This window comes from Lissotriton vulgaris, chromosome 7, assembly GCF_964263255.1.
Source record: "Lissotriton vulgaris chromosome 7, aLisVul1.2, whole genome shotgun sequence".
In the NCBI taxonomy this organism is placed as follows: Eukaryota; Metazoa; Chordata; class Amphibia; order Caudata; family Salamandridae; genus Lissotriton; species Lissotriton vulgaris.
Window position 1 is genome coordinate 338,044,236 of NC_141695.1, and position 22,318 is coordinate 338,066,553.

The following is a 22,318-nucleotide window of genomic DNA, read 5'->3' on the forward strand; positions in this document are numbered from 1 at the left end:
GTTAGGTCCGGTGTGTCCGGTAAACGTACAGGCAACGGTGTTATGAACAGTTCCTCTGAGTGGGCGTCCCTCTCCTGGTCTTGACCACCGTCATTTTCACTCTCAGGTCAGCCACCCACCGCAGCGTCTTCGGTGGGCTGGTAGATGCAGGTACTGCTGTGGATCTCTGAGGAACCCTCTTAAACTGGGATACATTCCGTGCAACACACTCAGTGCCCTTTCAGGCCATTACTTTTGTGCCATTAACGTTAGTGACAGTCAATAGATCGAGTGCAAATGGTAGCCCGAACTTCCTGGCAGGGTGCGGGATTTCACCAAAACGTGATTGCCTACTTTGTTGGGACTCTTCTTAGCTTGCCGCTTTTGGGAAGCGTGCTCATTTTTGCTAGGCCTTCTGGAGTCGGGCTGGTTCGGGGGGTTGGAACATCCTCCCATACGGGGTGATGGGCAATGGTGTCCACCATGGACTTTCCAAAACACAACTTAATTGGGGAAATGCCGGTTGGGGGATGAGTCTGTATTCCCGTCGGAACTGGTACAGGGCACACTCAATGCTGTTTGCTTCGGCCACTGCAATCTGGATTACTTATATGAGAGTTCACATCAGGCGATCCATATAAAGTCAGAGAACAGGTTTTTAAGTGTTCAGGAATATGGCGCTCAGCTTGTCACGGTAAGTATTAAAGTCTCGTGGTATAGAATTAGGTGCTTCTTGGCAGAGGAAAACCCTAACCTCTGTAAGAGAAGAGGTTCTGGGACCTCTCTCTAATGTAATTGGACAAAAATCCAGAGCACACTTCGTGTATCCAATCGAATTTCAAACTTTAAACGGTCAAATGGTTAAAGCGATGGGATAGATCATACACGCATCAGTATTTCAAAACGAATTTTATTGTTCAACAGTGTTCTTTCCTCAGAATCACTGTGCGTATCACTCTAGCCTACACGTGTTTCATCACAGCATGTGGCTGTGAATCTTCAGGGCTGATCTGAATGATCAAGGCGCGTTATCGGGAGACCGGTGATAATTCCGTCCCGGTCCTAATCGGGATGTTTACGTGTTGTAGGAGAACGGTACCGTGAGTAATCGGTTGCCGTTTCGTCAAAAAATGGGGATCGTGTGTAACAGTTCACACAGCGTCGGTGCTATTCGGGCTGTTTGCCCGTGGGTTGAGCCGAATGCAGCTCCTGTTCCCGCATTCGGAAACAGGAGCTGCATTCGGCTCAACCCACGGGCAAACAGCCCGAATAGCACCGACGCTGTGTGAACTGTTACACACGATCCCCATTTTTTGACGAAACGGCAACCGATTACTCACGGTACCGTTCTCCTACAACACGTAAACATCCCGATTAGGACCGGGACGGAATTATCACCGGTCTCCCGATAACGCGCCTTGATCATTCAGATCAGCCCTGAAGATTCACAGCCACATGCTGTGATGAAACACGTGTAGGCTAGAGTGATACGCACAGTGATTCTGAGGAAAGAACACTGTTGAACAATAAAATTCGTTTTGAAATACTGATGCGTGTATGATCTATCCCATCGCTTTAACCATTTGACCGTTTAAAGTTTGAAATTCGATTGGATACACGAAGTGTGCTCTGGATTTTTGTCCAATCAGGCGATCCACCTCCCAATTGGATGGTGCCACCGAGGGGTTATGTGGCAGTGTTTAGTGTTTCGGGAGCGCAAGTAATCGGCCAACTCAGAGCTATTGAAGTGGGGCCCATTGTCTGTGCGGATCCCTCCAAACAGGCCGTTGGTGGTATTGAGCTTCTCTAGCTTTGGAATGACTTCTGAGGCAGATGTAGTTGCCACAATTTTGACCTTGGGATTTCGTGAGTAGTCATCCACTATGACCAGCATGTGTGCCCCGCTGGGAAGGGTGCCGAAGTCCGCACTTACTCTTTCACAGGGATCAAGGGCCCGCCTCCTTGATAAATGGTGCGGGGTAGTCTGGCTGGCTAGTTGCAAGGCAGACCAGACAATTTCGCAACACTGCTTCCACCTTCTGGTCTAACCCAGGGAACCAGACCGTGCTCCTAAACCTATTTGTGCGCAAGGAAGGGTGCTTTCTGCATCTGACTTTCAGGCAGCAGAAGACGGAGGCCTCGCAACAGACACCCTTTGACAGTAACCGACAGTTCCTGGTGGATGATCTGCAGCACCCTGAGGATTCAGTGGGCTGCCTCTGTGCGGAAGGAGGTTGGGTTTTGAAGCGTCTGCCAGTCACCGGTAGTGGCTGCCTTGATGGCCACTTGGAGGCAGTCATCTCATTGGGTGGCTTTCACTTCTTCCGCTAAGGACATCGGGAGAGGTTTGAAGCAGTCTACTATTAGCAGGAATTATTCTTCGGTTTCTACGGCTCCGGCCATCTCGGGGGGAGTGACTGGTCGAACGTGCCTGGACAAGAAATCAGCTGGGTTCCGGGTGCCAGGTCAGTATTCCATACTTGTGTCGTTGAGCCAGCACAGCTCCTAGACCAGTGGGGCTGACGTCCACAACTGTGATTTCCCTCTGCAGGTTGAAGTAAACTAGAGTGGTATCGATTGACTGGGCGGCATTGGTCTGTCAAAATGCTTACTCCTGGTCTATTCCCCACACCCAGGAATGGACAATCTGGTGAGCTCTCCAAGCAGGCATGTGACGTCCACAGGTTCTCCGCGAAGTACCCACAGTATGTCACCACCCCCAGGAACCTGCAGACTCCTGACACTGAAGATGGAGCAGTGGCATCCTGTATGTCCTTTACTTTTTCGGAGTCGGGCCAATGCCTTTATCTGAGAAATGGTATTCAAAGAAGCTGATGTCCCATCTAAAGAAATCGCATTTCTCTAGATGGAGTATCAGCCCTCGTTGATTTAGCCATGTGGCGACTGCGTTGAAGTGAGCTAGGTGTTCTCCTAACGTGGGAGCGGGGCCGAAGATATTGTCACTCACATTCAACACGCCAGACAGAACGTTCTTTACAATGTTCTGGGAAACTTTGGTTGCGCTGGAGATGCTAAAGTGTAGCCTGGTTTATCTCCAAAGGCCGACAAGTGTCGAGAATGTTGTAATAGGACCGGAGTCCGGGTGCAGAGGGATTCGATCATAGCTCGACCCGAACGCCATTTGGAGAACCACTTGGAACCCGACAGCTCCCCAATAATGTCATCTACGCTTCATGTGAGATGACGTTCACCTTTGATCGCTAGGTTCGGGACCCTCATATCCACACAAATACGGGGAGACCCGTGGTGTGGGGCCTCTCAGCCGCTCAATATTGCTCACTCTTTCCATTAGCTTCAGTTCAGCCTCTATCTTTGGGCGGAGGTGGAAGACTATTCTGCGATGTCTGATGCCCCCCAGGGTTGATGGACTCGTTGATGTGCAGTTGAGTGGCTGGCATTACCCGGAAGCCGATCCCATCAAACAGAGGTGCGAAGACTTGTAGTAGGTGCCTAGACCATGCACATGAACGCTGAAGGCAAACTGTATGAGGGTGAGATCCTGGGATGTATGGCAGCTGAGGAGGAATCCTGACACATTCTATGACACAAACAATTTCGCTCTCCGGTGGGTGGAGTCATAGGACAAGTCAGTGTGGAATACCCTGCAAAGATGCAGTGTTGAGCGGTTGCCAAAAATGTATACTTGCACATTGTAATGGAGCGCTGGTGGGTTGGACAGGCTCTAGTAGACACCCGCAGCCATAAATTTGATCGAGGCGCTGGTGTCTATGAGAGCTGAAATGGTGTCGTTTTGCACTTCTACCCGACACATAGGGGCTGTCTGGTGCGTGGCCTTGAGTGTATCAAGTGTTCACACTACATGGACATCAGTCGCGTTGTCTTCTTCCATGTCGCTGTCAGATAGGTTGTCTGGGTGTGGTTCCACTGTATGGACTGTTTTCCTTGGAGCTTTGAGCCATCTTCCCTGGGATGAGCGGCAGACTTTCGAGAAGTTTTTTAATTTGCCACACGCGCTGTAGGTTTTGCCGCTTGCAGGGCAGGCCAGAGCATGACGGTATGGGCCACCACACCATCCACACGTGTGGGCATGCACTCCTTGTTTGATGGGGCCTGACAATGGCTTGGCGGATTCCGGTTTCTCTGCCTGCACCCCTTTTTGTAATGCGTTGACTGACTCTTCTTTGATGGGGGTTGATGTGTTGGGATCCAGGTGGGTCACCCGAGCTTTGTAAAGTTCCTTGGAGCGACACAGTGTCAGGTTATCCCTCATGAACATATTGGGCTCCTGTAGGATTCTTTCTCGACGTTTGGAGGATGCACACCCTTGGATGAATTGGGCATGGACTTCATCAACCTCATCGGAATGAGTGCATGTGCTGGCAAATTCTCTTAGCGGACTATGGAACACATCCACTGATTCCTCAGGGCACGGCCGAGCTTGGTGCAAAAGGAACCGTTTGTAGTCTGGGTTGACATAAGGTTCGAAATGAGCCATGATGGCATCTCTCACTGTGGCATAGTTCTATGGGGGACCGCCCTCCACAACAGTTTTTGATATTTTGTGAATATCGGCGCCTCCTAGAAGCAGGAGCATGGGATGCCTGTGGGCATTTTAATGGCCTAGAAGTAATTTTCTAGGCTCTCTACCCATGCTTTCCAGCAGGATGCCTGGGTGGTTGAAGGCCTGTAACCGTGAAGGGTTCCAGTGCAGGATTAGAGGCCCTGAGTCCACGGAGGCTGATCACAGCAAGAGAGACTTGGGGCAGAAAAGGTCAGGTTTTGGGTCCAGAGATGCGCCAGGCCTGCTGCTGGGGTGGAAGAACTCACATGCCTGGTCAGGGAGATAGGCGTCCCAGTGAGGAAACAGCAGTGTGATTGTTGCGGCTGTGCCATTCACGACTCTTGGCTTGCTCAGGTGAGAGCACGTGGAGCGGGAGGAGGAGATGGTCCTGCACTGCCTTCACAAACACTGGCGGGATCGGGCCTCTAATCCTTGCAGGCCTCCTTCTATGGCCGGGTACCAGAAGGCCGGCCGGGCAGCATGGCGGCGTCTAGCTTCTGCATGGAAAACGCACCTCGTCAGCCGAGGCAGGGGGCACCGGCACTCAACAGAAGAAAAAAGGGTTCCCCTTTGGGACCCAGCCGAAGGAGTGCCAACTAGGAGGGTGAGGTGTGAACCTCTACTTGTGGTCGGTGCAGTGCAGGCTGGAGAGCGCTCGCCGGCCACCGTCGGCAGCACTGGTCGCTGCTTGAGCTGCAGGCATCACCAGCAGGGACAGCGAGGTGATCAGCAAGTGGCCAGTAGTGGCCCGTGGAGGCAAATTTATTTTATTTATTTAATTGTTTACTTACCTCCGTTCATCCATATTCTGGTGTTTACTACCCCCCAACCAGCCCCTCCCCCGCCCGCCCCGCCCACCGCCCCACAGGCCGCTACTACGGAGGTGGCAGGATGGAAGGTGGCGCACACGCGGTGAACGCCAGTGTAGTGTGAAGGCGGATAGGGCCTGTGTTTGCATTAAAGACCACGCGCACACGGTAGTTATGATGGTGGTCTCAACTCTGACCAGGCCCGGTTTTCCGGGGCTATTTATTATTCCTATGTCTGGCCAGACACTACCATCGCACTTACACGTGCAGCGGTCTGCTGGTTTCCCCTCTTGGTCAACGCATGGTATGCAGCACTGCAGTACCTTCCTGAGGTTCCCGCCTGACGACCCCCGCTTGCCTATTTGCCTTCCCTGAGGTTACTCCCTACTTGCAGAAAATGCGCACCATGAGACGGTTCAGTTTTCTTTTTTCGTATATTGTTTTCCCATTCCCCCTCCCCTTCCTGCGTTGCCCAAGGTCCTACAGGCCACACGGGACAGAGCAATTCTTATACAATCACAGAAGCTCTGCTGAGGTTGAACTGGCGTGCAGGTTACAGGCCAGGCTCAGACTACTTCACTGCTGTGTTTTATCTAGTCAGGCTATATAATATTGGACCTTCCTGTGCCGGACCATGACCATCTTTCATTTTCACGTATTTGCTGCTCCTTTACTGTCTTTATTTTACATGCACATTACCTGTCACTTAACCGAAATTGTTATGATACTATCCAGTATACTGTATTTTTGTTGTTTGTACAATGCCAATAAACATAGGTTTAAAAAAGGTGAGTTTCTGATTAGTTGGAAATTACATAGAAGGTGGCCATCCACGTCTATATCTGATCATTTTCAGTCGGTTTTCTTTAAGGATAATTACTTTGCTAATTGCGGGGAAATTCCTTTCTCGAGCCCTAGCAGCATTTGGCTCAGACTTCGGGGTTACATAAGATCATTCATTAAATCAGCGAGCCACCTCTCAGTGAGTGGGGCTTGGCAGGTGGATGTCTTGAGTGTGTGTGCGGCGGGGGAGGGGTGTAGGTGCACGCCACGATAGAAGAGAGAGACTGGGTGGTAGTGGCGTGCTTGCTATTTGTGCTCTAAGAACATCTCTCGGCGGCCCAGCGTGCCTTGCGACTTGGAAGTATTCCCTCGCTTTCGGAATATCCCCTCGAGGTAAAATACGCTTTCTGCAGCGCAGAGGCTGTGTTTGAAGTTTTAAAGTCTTCCGCCGTCGTAAGCAACCAAAGCAACAATAATTACAGCCCGAGCGGGCGGGAGAAACATGTGCCGCCGGAATGTGAGTCTGAGACGAAGACCACTGCTCCCATCAAACTACAGTAATGAAAGCCTGCGCAGGGAATGCTTGTTTGCTTTAAATACTGAAAGTGCCACAGCTGGGTTCAGCTAGTAACATGCGAGATTAATTTACCTGGAATGCTTGTAAGGGAAACAGGTCCCTGCCGACAGCTGTTCTTCATAAACTCTGGGGGCATGGAGGGAATTGTGGGGTTCTTGCAGACAGCTGGTCCTTATAAACCCGCCCTCCCCCACATCACCACCTTTCTGGTCTTCCTCATTCTCCCCTGAAGCAAGACTGCTTTTGTACAAACAACCTGTGCAGGCTTGGTAAGGCTGCGGGGTGTACCTCTACAATTAAACCTTTTGAAAGGATTTCTTAGCTATTTCTTGAGCCACATGCCTAACCTGTTATGGTATGACTATGAGGTAATGTTATCAGCATTTGTATAGTGCCTTCGGTCCTGATCTGGGCGCTATTTAAGTAAGGGTTTGGGATTTTTACCTGGAGACTAATGGTTGCACGCTGGTTAAAGTTGTCAACCGCCCAACCTGTGCAGATTGTGTTCAGGACATCTCACCCTTTGGCAGGTGTACAAGTACGATGTGGTTTTGTAATCGTGAGGGTCTGGTATGTTTAAGATAACTGTAGTTGATTGGTTCTAAAACATACGTTAGTGTGGTCGGTTGAGTCGACATGGTTATGACAGACGTGTGCTGCACTCTGGTACACTGTATCTTATATGTTTTATTGTATTACATCTGCATCTATATAGTGGTTCATACGCCTGACGAGGCGCCAAAGCGCATTTGGTTGAGGGTCGAACGCTACTCTGTGGGCGTGCTAGGGATGGAAAAGTCAGTGCCTGTCATGTGGCCTTTATGAATGTTGTACATCAAAGTTGTCTCTATATCCATATTGTGTGTTATCATGGAGGCAAAATTAGCATGGGATAAGAGGCTAAGGATGGATGTATAGGAAGTGTGTAACTGAATTGAGGCAGATGTGTCGAGTGACTTGGTGTTGTGCATGTGTGGTTAAGAATGCTCAGAGGACGTGTGCACGCTAGCAAATACCTACCATCGGTAGAGAGGAAAAGTCTAAGGTATACAGTTATTCTAAAGGACTTTTGGGGTTACTTAGAGTTTGGTGCATGTAGGCTAAGGGTATACACTCATAGAGCAGACGGAATATTGGGCAAATCCTAATATAATTTGCCCCATAGTCCCCTTGGGGGGTACCCAGATAGGAAGAGGATTACATTTGGAAGTAGAGTTTGGGCCATCTATACCACATGTGCAGGAGGTAGGGATGGGTATACAGTAAACTAGCTGAGATTTGCAATCTGTTAAAACAATGTTTTCAGGTTTGGGGTTTTGTAATTATTCATTATTAAATCTCCGCTGGAGTTCCTCTGGCAGTTACATGTATGGAATCCATTTTCTGGCAGGAATGCCTCATGGCCTACCAGTGAAGCATCATCTCAGAGCCATGTTTTGGTTATGCAGTGATGCAGTGATGTCTCTAGAAGTGATTTCTAAGAGGCTCATACACTAGACCACAGAGACAAGTCAAGAAGCCATCTTCAAAGGGCAACATGAAGCGTGTATTCTCGTGTGTGTGCATGCATGTGTATATATATATATATATATATATATATATATATATATATATATATATATATATATATATATATATATATATATATATATATATATAGAAACCAAAGTTCCGGTAATTCACCAGTCGCGCTCACGAGTGGGTCGGAGTAGGGCTCCCGGTCACTCATCATATCCACCAAAGTACTCCATTCTCTCGAATAGACGTCTCCGACACTCAGAAGTTTGCTGTGCACGCAATTTTAATCAGCAGGAAAACTAACTACATATATTTATTTTTTTTCACTGGAAAAATTAAGGTTCAAGTGACGTTATCGTTAGGTAAATATGTCCGTACCAACATAACGTTTTTAACAACAAAAAAACGGAAATTCACCAGTTATAGTTAGCAGAGCTAACTGAACTTGCGCCCCTGCCATGCACTGCTTATGACCTCATATATTACATCATTCATGACGTGTTCTGTGACATAATTTATGACATCACTGATGACATCTGAAATGACATCAATGATGACATAACTGAACACATCATTCAAGCTTCTTTTGCACACATTCGTCTATTAATGAGTATGGCATTAGAGGTCCGAAATTGAGTACAATATAGCTGAAAAAAACATGAAGCATCATTAATGCCATCACACATATGACCCCCATAGGTGAAGCAAGCTTATGTTGTGTGAAAGACTGACCCTATACCATACACTTCATGGGTAACCAAGCTCATGGTCTTCCCAGGACAGAGTACTTGAGCCAGTCCTGTGGGATGATGTCCCCAGGGCCATTTAAGGCTCAGGGAGGGGCCCACTCTGCCACTCTATTTTAAAGATATTTTATGTCTCTTTTATAAGAAATCAGCAAGATGGAAGGGGGGCCCTTTATTCCACATTTCAGCACCAGGGGATGGGGTCCCTGGGGCCGCCATCGGCCTCAGGAGGAGAGTCTTGCGCTCCCTTCCCGTACTTATTGTACCTAGCCGGGGGGTAGGGGGGGGGGGGGGGGGATTGGGTCCCTTGGCCCAAAATGAGCTTGAGGAAGAAGTCCTAAAGCCCCCATATTGTTTTCAAAAGTAGAGATGAACATTACAGCATGAAAGAGGCATATCAGGCAGGAAAGGCCTCAACAGCACATAGAGTCTGTGAAGCAAATAGATGGCCAAATGTATTCGACATGACAAAGGTTCAGTGCCTGTGCTGCAAATATCTCCTATAGTGAGGCAATGAAATTGTAAGAGTAAAGACCATAACCAAAACTCCCACCCAATCCCCCCCCCCTCCCCATTCCCACCCCTCTCAGTGTGCCAAACCTGTGAAACGAACACCGCTACATTCACATAGTAGATAATGCAATTACCCAGATGGATTTGAGGGGTCGTGTGTGGTCGCTGTGAGTCTCAATATGCGGAGATATTTAGGGCATGTGACCTCGTTGAATTCTTTGGATAGAAGGGAAAGCAGTGGGAGCCATACCTTCTGGTAGGCAGCCGTGGATTGTGTGAGCGTGGCGTGGATACGTTCCATCCCCAAGGTGAACCATATTTTATGCAACCAACCCGCATGAGTGGGCTTGGTGGTGGAGCCCCAGAGAGACAGAATGTGTTGTGTTGCGGCTTGCATGGCAATCCCCATCTGGCGACCTCTGGGAGATTTTAGGGGGAAGGTGAGTGCATTAGGTAATCCTAAAATGGTGTGGGCTTTGTCGATCAGATGAAGTATTCGTTTAGTGTTATCGCTGCATTGGCGATTCGGAACAAAGCCCGACTGGTCGGGTTCCAGAATCCCGGGCAAGCATGGACCAAGGCGCGCCGCCAGGACCCCCGTGAAGATTTTAAAATCCAGGTTAAGTAGGGATATAGGCCGGAACGCGGAGCAACATGTGGGTTTTTTACCCGGCTTAGGTATCACTACTATCTCAGCTGCTAGCATATCCGAGGGGATGGAGCTCGGGCCCTCAAAGGAATTGAAAAGCCGGGTGAGAACCGAAGCAAGCAGCTGGCAGAAGATCTTGTAGAATCCAGTTGAAAAGCCATCAGGTCCCGGGGATTTAAGGGGGCGAAGGCGAGAGATAGCAGCAAGTACTTCATCTAAGCGGATGGGGGCATCTAGGGCGTCCGCGTTGTCCCGAGACAGCTCTATGATTCTCGCCGAGTCCAAGTAAGTGCGAACATCCTCCGACGAGACCGAATCGGCCTAGTATAAAGTGGCATAGAATGTCTTAAATGCCTCCCCCAAAATATTTTTTAAAGAAATGACAGGCCATTATTTCTGTTCTCGCTATCCTGTGCGATTCCAGCAGGATTGCAGAAAAAACAGTTTTTTTTACATGGCCTAGCGGGGCAGGTATCCCTGCCCTGTCCCTTTATCTTATTTTTAATTTGAAACTTCAGGACAGCGGACTAAGTCTCTGAGTCCTGTAATGGCTGGCAGCAACATTTTTCTCAAGTTGCTGGCAGCCAATCAGAGCCTTTCTCCTGCTGGAGCGAATAGGCCTAAGGGGTAAAACGCTCCCAGGGCTAATCAGAAGGCTCTATGTTTTTTTAATTGGGTTCAAGTGACTCTCGCAAGAGTCCTTCGAACCCAACCATACGTTTTCAAAAACTACTGAACCGATTTACACCAACTCACAAAAATCACAGTGTATGCCAAATTTGGTGTAAATCTGTTTTTGCTAAAACACTCCTGACAAAAGTCTATGGAAAATGCATTGGGAGTTTGTGTTTTGGAACAACCCTTTCTTCTTGGAACCCTCTTGACAGATCATCTCAAAACTTTCAATACACACTACAGGACCCAGAATGCTTAGCCCCGAGATGGACGTGGGATGTGTTAAAACTGTGGGTGTGTCCCCTTGCATCAGTCGAGCCTCTGAGGAAGAAGCAACCTGCTTTGAAACGCGTAAGGCTTTTCGACATGCTGTAATCCCTACAGCGCTGGGAGACGTCTGTTCCTAATAAAGGATTGTGATTCCAACCTTTTCGAGCGCGTTTCCAAAAGAAGGGGACACCTAGAGTTTGAATAGATCTATATCTATACATATGTATATGTTGATACACATATATACATACCAATACATAGAAAGTCAATTTGAAAAATATTAAACAAACATGTAGGGTCATATAGTTCCTCTAACAAATGCTGCTTTGGAGTAAAATGTTGTTGGACAAATACATGTAGGTAACAGGGTGCAGTGTCTGTTTTTTTCTATGTCACCTCTTGGCACATTCAATAATTGTGATCTTGGGGGGGCAAAGAGGGCAGTACACATAGAGTTGGGGCACAGTTCTCATCTGTCCCCTTCTAGCAACGCCATTGCTATTATAATGAGTAGGTCTACCTTCAACTCCAATATCAGGTCAAAGATGTTTTGTCAGTCCTTGTACTTTGTACTTTGGACATTAATTAGTCAGTGGCAGATCAAGAGAGAGGATAGGTAAGGCCAAGCAGAAAGTGTAGAGGAAAAGAGGTTAGGAAGAGATGTAAATGCCAGAGAAAGGGGAAGAGTTTTGTGAGGAACAGACGAGTGCTTTTGTTCCAACTCAAGAAGGTTGGGTAACGATTTATCGTGGTTGGTGGGGCTGGAGGAGCTAGGACATAGGGTTGGTTAGTGATGGGGTCATGATTAACGAGGAGGTGGGTTAGCTGGTGTAGGAGGCATGGGTTCTCAAGGATTAGTGCTGAAGATGAGAAAGAGAACATATAGTAGAGAGGGTTTGTGTGGGGGAGCAAGCGGGTGCAGCGATGTTTGACAGCAGTCTCTGCCTTTCGCGCCACATGATAACAGTGGCTTTGTGTAGGGGACGGAGGTAGAGGATTAGAAGGGACTGAAAGGTGGAAGTGGATGCTATTCAAGAGCTGAGCACTGATCTTCTAGCAAGGAGTCTGAGACAAGGGAGTAGAAAGACCATGTTGGGAAAGAGAGGAAGTGGAAGATGGTCAGATGTTGTTAAATGAGTTAATGGATGCAGTGGCTGGGATGGATATTGTTAGGGTGTAGTGGTGGTGGGCGTAACATTAGGGAAGGGAAAAGGCAGAGGTAATGAGGGAGCAGAAGGAGAGCAGAATGTGAATGCAGTTTGTGGGCGAATGTTTAGGTCTTTCATTGTGAGTAAAGATTGAATCAGGGGTCGTTGTAAGGAGGAAACGAGCAATGCTAAAGGCTGGAAAACAGTTAGGTGGCAGAAGAGGAAAGACCAGTGCTAGAAAGAAGGGAACAGATAGTGGGGACAGAGGTGTTTTAAGGCTTGGGAAAAGAGGGCAAATGCACAGGGTTGCCACCTTACAAGGGACCCCCTGGTAATGTAATATTTCTCTCACTTTATCTTACTTTTGTTGATTTTTTATTTTATCACAACCTCGCTACCTCAACTTCTGACTCTGTCTCACCTTTTAAAGGGCCCCCAGTATATAGTCACTGAAAAAAACAAAGGTAACAAGGACGTTATAGTTAGGAAATATAATTTAATCCTTATAAATTCACACAAAAAAGGTTACATGGGCGTTATAGTTAGATTCATATTTAATACACACACAAAATCATATAAATTCAGCAGCTTTAGTTACCTGAGCTAACTATAACTTACAGCCCCGTAATACACTGCTTAGGACCTCACATATATCATCATCAATGACATGGTCAGTGACATCACTGATGACATCTCAAATGACATCACTGATGACATCATCCACAGAACCACTCACATACCTACTCACAGACCCACAAAACAACACACACACCGATTTTCACACCCCTACAACCACTCACACACGCACTCACCCATATGAGTCACAAACCCACTCTCACATAATAACATAATACGTATTTGTAAAGTGCACGTTCACCGAAGGCCTCTTGACGCTGAATAACTGATGTTTATCGTTACCCAACTCAATGGTACTCATTTTATTGACCTCAGAAGGATGAAAGGCTGTGTGGACACACCTGAATTTGGACCTGTGACCTTGAGGCGAACACAGAACCCTAAAGTGTATGCATTAGTCCACTAAGCCACCATACCCGGCTATGTACCCACTCACACACAAACAAAACTACCCACAGACCCATACAAGCACTCACACACCCAATTCAACACCCACACAACCACTCACAGACCCATAAAACCACTCACACACCCACTTACACACCCACACAACCTCTCACACAATCACTTCCACACCCGCACAACCACTCATACACCCATACAATCACTCACACACCCATTCAAGCATTCATACACCCACACAGCTACTCAGACACCAACTTACACACCCATACAACCCCTGAAGCACCCATACAACCACTCTCACACCCAGAAAGCCATTCACAAACCCATTCACAGACCTACACAGCCACTCACATACCCACTGACAGACCGGTACAGCCAGTCACACACCCACTGACAGATCCATACAGTCACACACCCATACATACACCCATTCAGACACTGATACAGTCACACAGCCACTCATATGACATATGTTAGAAATAGTATTGTTCATTAGTAGTACAGAAAGAATAGTAATTTAACTTATGCAGTAGTTTAATATAAATATTTAAGTCTTAGAAATGTTTACAAAATACTTACACTCACTGGATGATGTAATGCAATCTGTGAGGTTATAAGCAGTGCATAGCGAGGCCACAAGGTATAGTTAGCTCAGGTTACTAAAACTGCTGAATTTCCAGGGTTTTGTTCATGTGAAATCTGAGCCTAACTATAATGCCCCAATTACCTTTGTTTTTTCCGTGAATTTTCAAGGTTTTTAAAATTCTATTTCCTAACTATAACGTCCTTGTAACCTTCATTTTTCCACTGAATTTCTAAGTATTTTTAATGTTATTTCCTAACTATAACATCCCTATAACCTTTGTTTTTTTTGTAAATGTTGAAGGTTTTTTAATTTCATTTCATAACTTTAACATTTGAAGTGGGTGTGTGAGTGGCTGTATAGATCGGTCAGTGGGTGTGTGAGTGGCTGTGTGGGTCTGTGAGTGGGTGTGAATAGTTTTGTGGATGTGTGACTTGGTGTGTGTGTCTGTCGGTCTGTATGTGGATGTTTTTTTAGTGTCTCGGCTTGTGAGTGGATGTGAGAGTTTCTGAATTAGTCTGTGAGTGGGTGTGTGAGTGGCTGTGTGGGTGTGTGACTGGCTGTGTGAGTGTCGGTGTCGGTCTGTTAGTGGTTGTTTTTGAGTGTCTCTCTAGGCCTGTGAGTGTGTGAGTGAGTCTGAGAGTGGCTGTGTGAGTGTCTGTGGGTATGAGAGTGACTATTTCGGTCTGTGAGTGGGTATTTTTTGAGTGCCTCTCTGGGTCTGTGAGTGGGTGTGAGAGTGTCTGAGTTAGCCTGTGAGTGGGTGTGTGAATATATATATATATTTTTTAATTCGCGGAGTTACACGAGGCACCGCTGAGCGCCGCAAGTGCTCTGGGAATCTTGCATGTCAGAAACAATATGTTTTAGGCGACTTCTTACCTAACATAACTACTTTTGCTACCTCTGCTATAGAAATATGTTGTCAGGGAACCTCTACCCTTACCCCTTTATCTGTGTTTTACACACTACTGTTCAGCCCCAGGGACTGTTTCCTAACAATTAAAATGGCGGCTGCAACTTTCCTCTCAGGTTGCAGCTAGCCAATCAGGGCCTTACTGTTGTGCTTGGAGCAGTGGATCTGCTGAGGGTCCGCATTTCTATATATCTATATTTCTTTTTCCTGTTAATATCCCCAAAACTACTGACCAAGATTTACACCAAATAATAAAAAGGTCACTTTCTGAACCAAGACCTACCTTTCTGCCAAACTTGGTGTAATTCCATCCAGCAGTTCGGGGTGTAGCCTAAGGGAAATTGCATGGGGAAAAAGCGTTTTAGGACCCCCCCCCCCTTTTTCCCAGCCCCTTCTTACCGAATCACTCTGAAACCTTCAACACAGTAGGTGAACTGAGCGTCGTACTAATTTTGAAACATTTGTGCAGATTTGTCACAGGGTGCCAAAGTTATTTTCAAAATAAAAATACTTTTCCTATATATATATTTTGCAGGCCTAAATGAGTAGAAATTCGGCAATAATATTCAAACTGGTTCCAAACAGGTGGCCCAAAATCCGTCTGGCAGTGACCCCAAAAATTATTACGATGGCAATGAGTGAGGGAGAAAGATAAGAGGGAAATATGTTAAGGAGTTGGTAAGGTTAGTAGACATGCAAGTACAAGAAGAGCATGCCAGAAAGGGCCTGCAGGTTGTCAGGCCATGCTGGCACAAGGACAGACTGTCCTAGGCCCAGTGAGTTTGTGGTGACCCACAACAATCCTCAACTCCCTTCTTCTCCACAGCGCGCCCTTCTAAGCAACTAAAGTCCCAGTACATTGTGCAAAGCTCTTAGCACACATTGTCCCTCCACCTTGGTGCTGCCTTCCTGGGAGGGGAGCTGGGGCTTTTCATCCTTTGGTAGATTGCTATCTGTGTAAAACTGAACCACATAACCTGCCTCTCACTTCCTTTGTAGTCCACCCAAGCACAAAAAGGCCTGTGTAGTACAGCATTTGGCAGAATTGCGCCAATTATCTATGTCTGGGCAGATTATTCATAAGGAGACAAAGGAGCCCTGCCCGGGCTTAGCCAGCTTTGTGTCGCTGAGGAACAAGATTCCTTTCTATGCACAAATAAAGCGATCGAGCTTTTGTCCAGAGCGGTTCTTCCTGTGCTGCTTTCATCTTCACAATTCTCCAGAATAGAAAGCAGGAGAATCTTATGGGCGATGCCATCTTGTGGAACATGTTAGTGTATTGTGAGTAATCTGTGATGTCTTCTGGGTTTACGTTCGGGAGACCTATAGGAGCTTTCTTTATAAAAAACCAATAGGTGGCAGCAGCTTTTGCTTTGCAGGGTGAACCTTCATTGCCTTTGCTGCTGTAGCATAGAGGAGCTTCCTGGTGACTGCTCCTGCAGGTTTAAGAGCGAAGGTGATATCACGGATTACTGACAGCACATCACACAGCACTGAAAGAAGGTACAGAGAAGATGCAGATCCTGCTTCCCCCATAGTGTACTTGAATGTTAAAGAGAAAAGAGTACATTCCGGATCAAAATTGAAGACTAAAGAAAGCACTTGATTATCTGTCTAGAGGAATTTGACTTTGAATCTCACAATCAAACTCAGCCAATGCTGCTAGTTTAGTTATGTTCCCTTGTGTTGGTATGGTCTACTCTTGGTGAATTAAAATGACTGCCTTAACCCTGTCTTCCTTATTTTAAATGTTACCTTTTGGGTATTTGGATGTTGTTTAACCATGTGCCTGTTTTTTGCTTTTCTTTAGCTGTCCGAGGTGGATTAAGTAATGATCGTCCGCCTCTATGCCATGGTGATCTCGTACCTCTGTGCCATCAGCGCTGCCCCCATCCAGACTCAGGACGCACCCCGAGAGTATGGCCCCCGGCAATTTCTCAATGGCACTGCTACTACCAAAAACGACACAAACACAACTGCTGTGCTTCATCTGGATGGAATGCTTCAAGACTTTGACCCAAAATACCCGGACATGACTCACCCAGAGTGGGACTTCTATTCTCCCCGGGTCACCCTCTCAAGCCAGGAGCCCTCAGGCCCCCCACTTTTGTTCCTGATGGAGGAACCATCCGTCCACCCTGATCTGGCCAATAGGACTTCCCGGGTGAGGCGGGCTGAGCCCTCTGACCACATCAGTCCCTCGCGGAGGGGGGAGCTTTCTGTGTGCGATAGCATGAACATCTGGGTTACGGACAAACGCACTGCTGTAGACATACGCGGCAATACAGTGACAGTTCTCTCTGAGGTTCAGACCTTGACTGGACCACTCAAGCAGTACTTCTGGGAGACCAAGTGCAATCCTTCGGGGAGTACCACCAGTGGCTGCCGTGGGGTGGACAAACGCCACTGGACCTCAGAGTGCAAGCCCAAGCAGTCCTATGTGCGCGCCCTCACCATGGACAGCGAGAAGCTGGTGGGCTGGCGCTGGATCCGCATCAACACAGCCTGCGTCTGCACCCTGCTGAGCCGCAATGGACGGACGTAGGGCTGGGCAAGCCAGAGAGGACCAGGATGCATCTGACACACACCTTCCTTTGAAGGCGGGTGGGTGCATACAAAGTGAAACCTCAGACTCATTAAAACTGTACAAACACAACACAAAAACCAACCTCATCCATTAAGCTACTCAAATTCACCATTATTCTATTTGTAAATATTATATATATTGAGAAATGTAACTTATTGTTAACTGTTTTTTTATGGACTGCATGGAAGCCAGAGGTACCTACCCCAACGTTTACGTCTTTCCCTCCTTGTTTCCTTTCTTCCCTCGTTCTCCTGAGTTAATGACTCTCTTTAAAGTGGCTGAGGCCGAGTCCTGTCCAGACCCCCCAGTGGACAACTCACAAGACTCTCTCTGCGACTCTCTTTAGGCAAAGTGTTTTCCTAGATTCAAATCTGCATCTAAATGCCCCTTGCGCCCAATTATGTCATAGCTTCGCTTGCTGTACACACCTCTCCTAGATCAACGGTCACCGGGCATTAATGGGGATTACATCACACAGTAATAACAAGGCAAACTGCCTAAAACAGGAGATAAAAGCAAAACAATGCGTACAGAATAACTTACAACCTAAGAAATGTTCCACATCACCACATATTTAAATTTCACAAATGTAGAAGGAAGACACCAAGCGGTGTTGACTGACTGTCAACAACTTTTTCCAATATGGTCATCGGGCAAGAATGAGCTAAATACTTGTTTAAAAGCTGGGTAAATGTACCTCAAAGAACAAAGATGTATGTGAGTTAATTTCTTCTCTAGGCCAGTCTGAGCAATAACTGACTGTCAATTCCATGTGGAGTTATCTCAGAGCAGTTCCATACTTTTAATGACCTCTACTCAGCCAGAAGTCACCTGCTACATGATAGCTGCAGGCTAACCCTAAAGCCCGGAGACGGGCCTGCTTCCCTAAGTCTGATTGTGCCTGGGGTTTTTTTGTCGCTACAGGTGTGTGCAGTGTCTGTCTGGCCCTTATCCCCAGATTACCTTTCCCTGAACCCTTTGTTCAAAGGATCCGATCCTTGCCATTTTCAGTCTGCACATGGCAGTGCAATTTCATTTATTCATGCTTGGCTACACTATTTTACAAATTCTCTATTGGGGATGTTTTCATAACCAGAAGCATAGGGCTAGTACATGTGGCATCCATGATGTGCTGGCATGTCAGGCAGCCACCCCAACACCACTGGGACCTTGGCAAGCAGGCTCGGTTCTAAGGAAGGGGTGCTAGTCTCGGCTTGTTCCAATCAATGGCTGAAAGCTCACCTTTGCCTTTACAAGCACTAACGCTTCTCCCGTGCTCATAGATACAGGACACGGGGTAAATGTAGATAATTGCCCATCCATTGGAGAGCTTTTCAATATTTCACACTCCTTAGGATTGCCCTTACCTCTCTCTTGCATCCCTCTAACTACACATTTCTATCGCCCTATGTCCTTTATTTATTTCCCCTCTTCTCCAGCCTCACTACATGCAGTCATGCTAGTAACTTATTTTGTGTTATAAATTGCAGAGTCGTGCTGCCCTCGGTACATACCTGTTGTTTTTACTCTAAGGAGCTTTTTCCGAAATGGCAGAAAAATAAATGAGGAAAAAGAAATGGCTTCTATTTTGTACTTTTCCTGATGTGTTGGTCTCTTTTTTTGAGGAATGTTTAAGGTCTTCAGTTGGCTAGTGAGAAAAATACTGGTTAGGATGGAGGTAGAGAGCAGGAAGGTAGTGAAATAAAGAAAGTGATAAGATGAACGTATCCAGCTGTCCTCTGAATTATCAGTATCAACACCACTCTCACCTGGACACTACCGCCCATTGGCCAGTTCATACCTTATGGCAACTTTAATTAAGCTACAATTAAAAAAACACATCTACCTTAAACATTTTAATATTTAGTGGGAGAATTCGAATTCTAGGATCACCTCATTGCAGAATCTTTGTTAATTTTAGGATATTTTATTAAATGTGCTATGCCTGCAGACACTGGGGGCAGTATGCTGGACTAATGTTTCCCTGAAGACCGTATATTCCTACACAAAAACAGAGTCCTTCAGAAACAATGCTGTCCCTTTCATGATTCTGCATCTTCCTAATTCAGCTTTCCAAGGAAAAGCTAAACTCAAGTTTGCTAAGATACTTATCAAAGGCATCACCTGTGACTAGCATCGAAGACCTAGACTCGTTGTCTCTGAATTGCAAGCAATTACAAGCCATCGAAGAGCTAAACCGCACAGCTCACCTAGTCCATGTAACACTCAGAAGTTGGAAGAAAGCAAAATAAAGTGCTGATATTAAATTGATTTTGATGACTTAAGGCCAACACGCTTTTAATCGCTTCACTCTCTTTTGGCAAAAGTTAAACACTGCTCCTGCACACACTACCCTGAAACTACCACACCCTCATTAAAAGTCTTCTTTAATATTGTCTACTAGTTCTCTTAAAATAGTCAACAGCAAAAACAAGATGCTCCCACTGGGTACTCGTTCAGGAAAACGTATCATTTGAAGTTGGTAAATCCCCGTCAAACTAGTCTAGCTAAAGTTCTAAAAATGTACCTTACAATCCAGTCAACTTGTTCAAAAGAGAATCCACACTTCTCTCTCACAAGAAGAGCGCCCATAACTTGGGATGAAGACATACAAAGCAGTGCTGAAAATAAATCCCAGCATGAATGTGGAAAACATGCTTATTTGTAAAGTACCATCTTTGGAAAAATTAAAAAAAGGTTGTAACAATTCATTTAAAGAACAGACAGCCACACACACATAAACTAGAACTATGAGCCTTGCATCAGTTTAAACGGTAGGCCAGGGACTTCTACTCTTTCATTTCTGAATTATGATTGTTTTAATATGACAATAGATGCCTGGCCATCCATGATCTCTTATCTGCTTTTGGTGCAGCTCTCTCTGATATGTTGAGTGCCTCAGGGACCAATCTTATCGCACCACATACTCAAAAAGTACAAAAAGCTGGCGAGGACTCTGATTGCAGGAGGGTAACTGTATGCCTTTACCATCAGGCATTTTGTCTGGATGGTATTAGTAAGCCTAAACTCTTACTGTCCAAACGTCCGTGCTCGCTGGCGTCCATTTACTGAAATGTGAATTTGAGTAGAGCAATACTACTTCTCCTCTACTCTGGTAACGCCAATTACATTTTCGACCAGTCGTCTAGTGAGCACATCAAACAATGTACCCTCAAAAAGATACTTGCATTCATCTATCAGGGAAAACATAAACATGCAAAATCACATAGGTTAAAACTCGATATAGATCAAATACCAACACATTTGAGCAGGAAGACAAAGGCATCAATAGCTGCAGAAGACTTCTGGTAAGTCACACACGTTTCATAGCTGTCTTTTCTAGATAGTGGAAAGTTTCTTCTCACCAATTTGCCTAAAACCTGCCTTGTACAGCTGAATCTCCAAATTTTTTTTTTTAATCTTTTTGTTTCAGTTTAACAAAATTAGGATGACATTCCATCTACAGGTTGTTAAGGATCATACATTAGGAGACAGTACCACAAGCAGAAGCACAAACGTTCCTTGAGCTGCAGGTGATTCCTCCCTCGGTCTATCGAGGTCTGGTTGACCGAACTGTAAAAGTAACACTTCAACCCCCTAAGATTACCCTCCCCCCTTGAGCTTCCATGATAGGTAACATTTAAGCAACTGTCACCACAGATCCTGTCCCTTTTGGAGTCATTATATTCCTTATAACTCCCATGGGTCCAAACCCAACCGGCATTTAGGAGAATGTCAATCTTCGCTACCCTGGGTCTTATGTACCCGTCCTGGGACCCCAACGTGAGGCCCCTCTCTGGGAATGTGTATAGGTGATTAGGCTCCAGGTCATCTCCGCCCATGCTGTTAGGGTTTCTTGTGCCTTAAGGTCTCTTCGTGTTGTCCTCATATATATCTCCTCCACCCCTGCCCATTCTCCCAAGTATCCCTTGCTGGCGGCCAGGGAATTATCCAATGAATTGCAAGTTGCTTTTTTGCAATAAGAAGGCCTAAAATAGATTATCTTCTACTGAGCTTGTTCTTGGGATTCTCAGGGAGAAGACCTAGTAGACACACCCCCACCAGCTGTGGAATCTTGCAGCCTCTGGTTTCCCGCAGCTGATCCAAAATTTCGGCCCAAAAATGATAGACTACGGGGCAGTGTAAATTGTGTAAATGTGCTGGACTTGTAAAGCGCACAGCTGCCCGTGAGCGTCCTGGCGCTTGCTTAGGGAACCCGTCCTGGTATTCCCCTGTGAGAAACCACAGCAGGGTGTCCACAAGGTGAAAGCCAGGCATCCCGCCGCGAGGGGCCGTAGTGGAGATTAAGCAAGCTATTGCCCAGAGTCGCAGAGTGTGACCCCGTGAGTTGAGTAGGCACCAGAGCGAGAATTGTCGAGTCCGTGGAATTTTGAGCCCGAGACCCACCAAGGTGGGGGAATCGAACCCTGGTCCATAGTCGATCTCAGCTTCCGGGTCTGCCGCCTCTAACCACTGAGCCACGCTTCTCCACAGTGAGTGAGAGGTCATGTGCAAAAAATCAGCTGTTTCCAAATGACATCAGACACTTTGAGTCTTTGGTGGGGGTATATGTCATGTACACGTTTGAGAGAGAGATAGGTCTTGTGTATATAATTATATTGGATTAATTTAAAGCGGGCACTCACCAACACTCTTTTAACCCCTGTATGTATTTTTAGCCAATCCCGTTGAGAAAATGGATCATCAACATGGCGGTGCCAGACATCCTCTATTCGGAGGGGTTGCTGCTGTTTATCAGCTCGTAACGCACAGTGTAAATGCATCATTAATTTACAACTCCCTGCCATCTCTAGCAATGTAACCAGTGTGTGCGTGCACTCTGGTGCCTCCGGAAAGGTGGCCCAAATTTGTCTTGCATTTGCCGCAATCTTTGCATATTGTAGGAATTGGCTTGTACCCAAGTTAAATGATTCTTGGGACTCTTGCAAGGAGATAAAGCAGTTCCCAGGGTATAAGTCAG

The 22,318-nt window shown here is 46.4% G+C and overlaps 1 protein-coding gene across 1 annotated transcript in view; it reads left to right on the forward strand.

Annotated features, from left to right (window-relative positions):
* Nucleotides 1-18,935, forward strand: part of NTF4 (neurotrophin 4) — a 141,389-nt gene extending 122,454 nt beyond the window's left edge. The window contains exon 2 of the mRNA XM_086930197.1: nt 16,561-18,935. Coding sequence (XP_086786323.1) covers nt 16,582-17,295 — 714 coding nt within the window. The 5' untranslated portion in view covers nt 16,561-16,581 and the 3' untranslated portion in view covers nt 17,296-18,935. The remainder of the gene's footprint in view (nt 1-16,560) is intronic.
* The last annotated feature ends 3,383 nt before the right edge of the window (nt 18,936-22,318 follow it).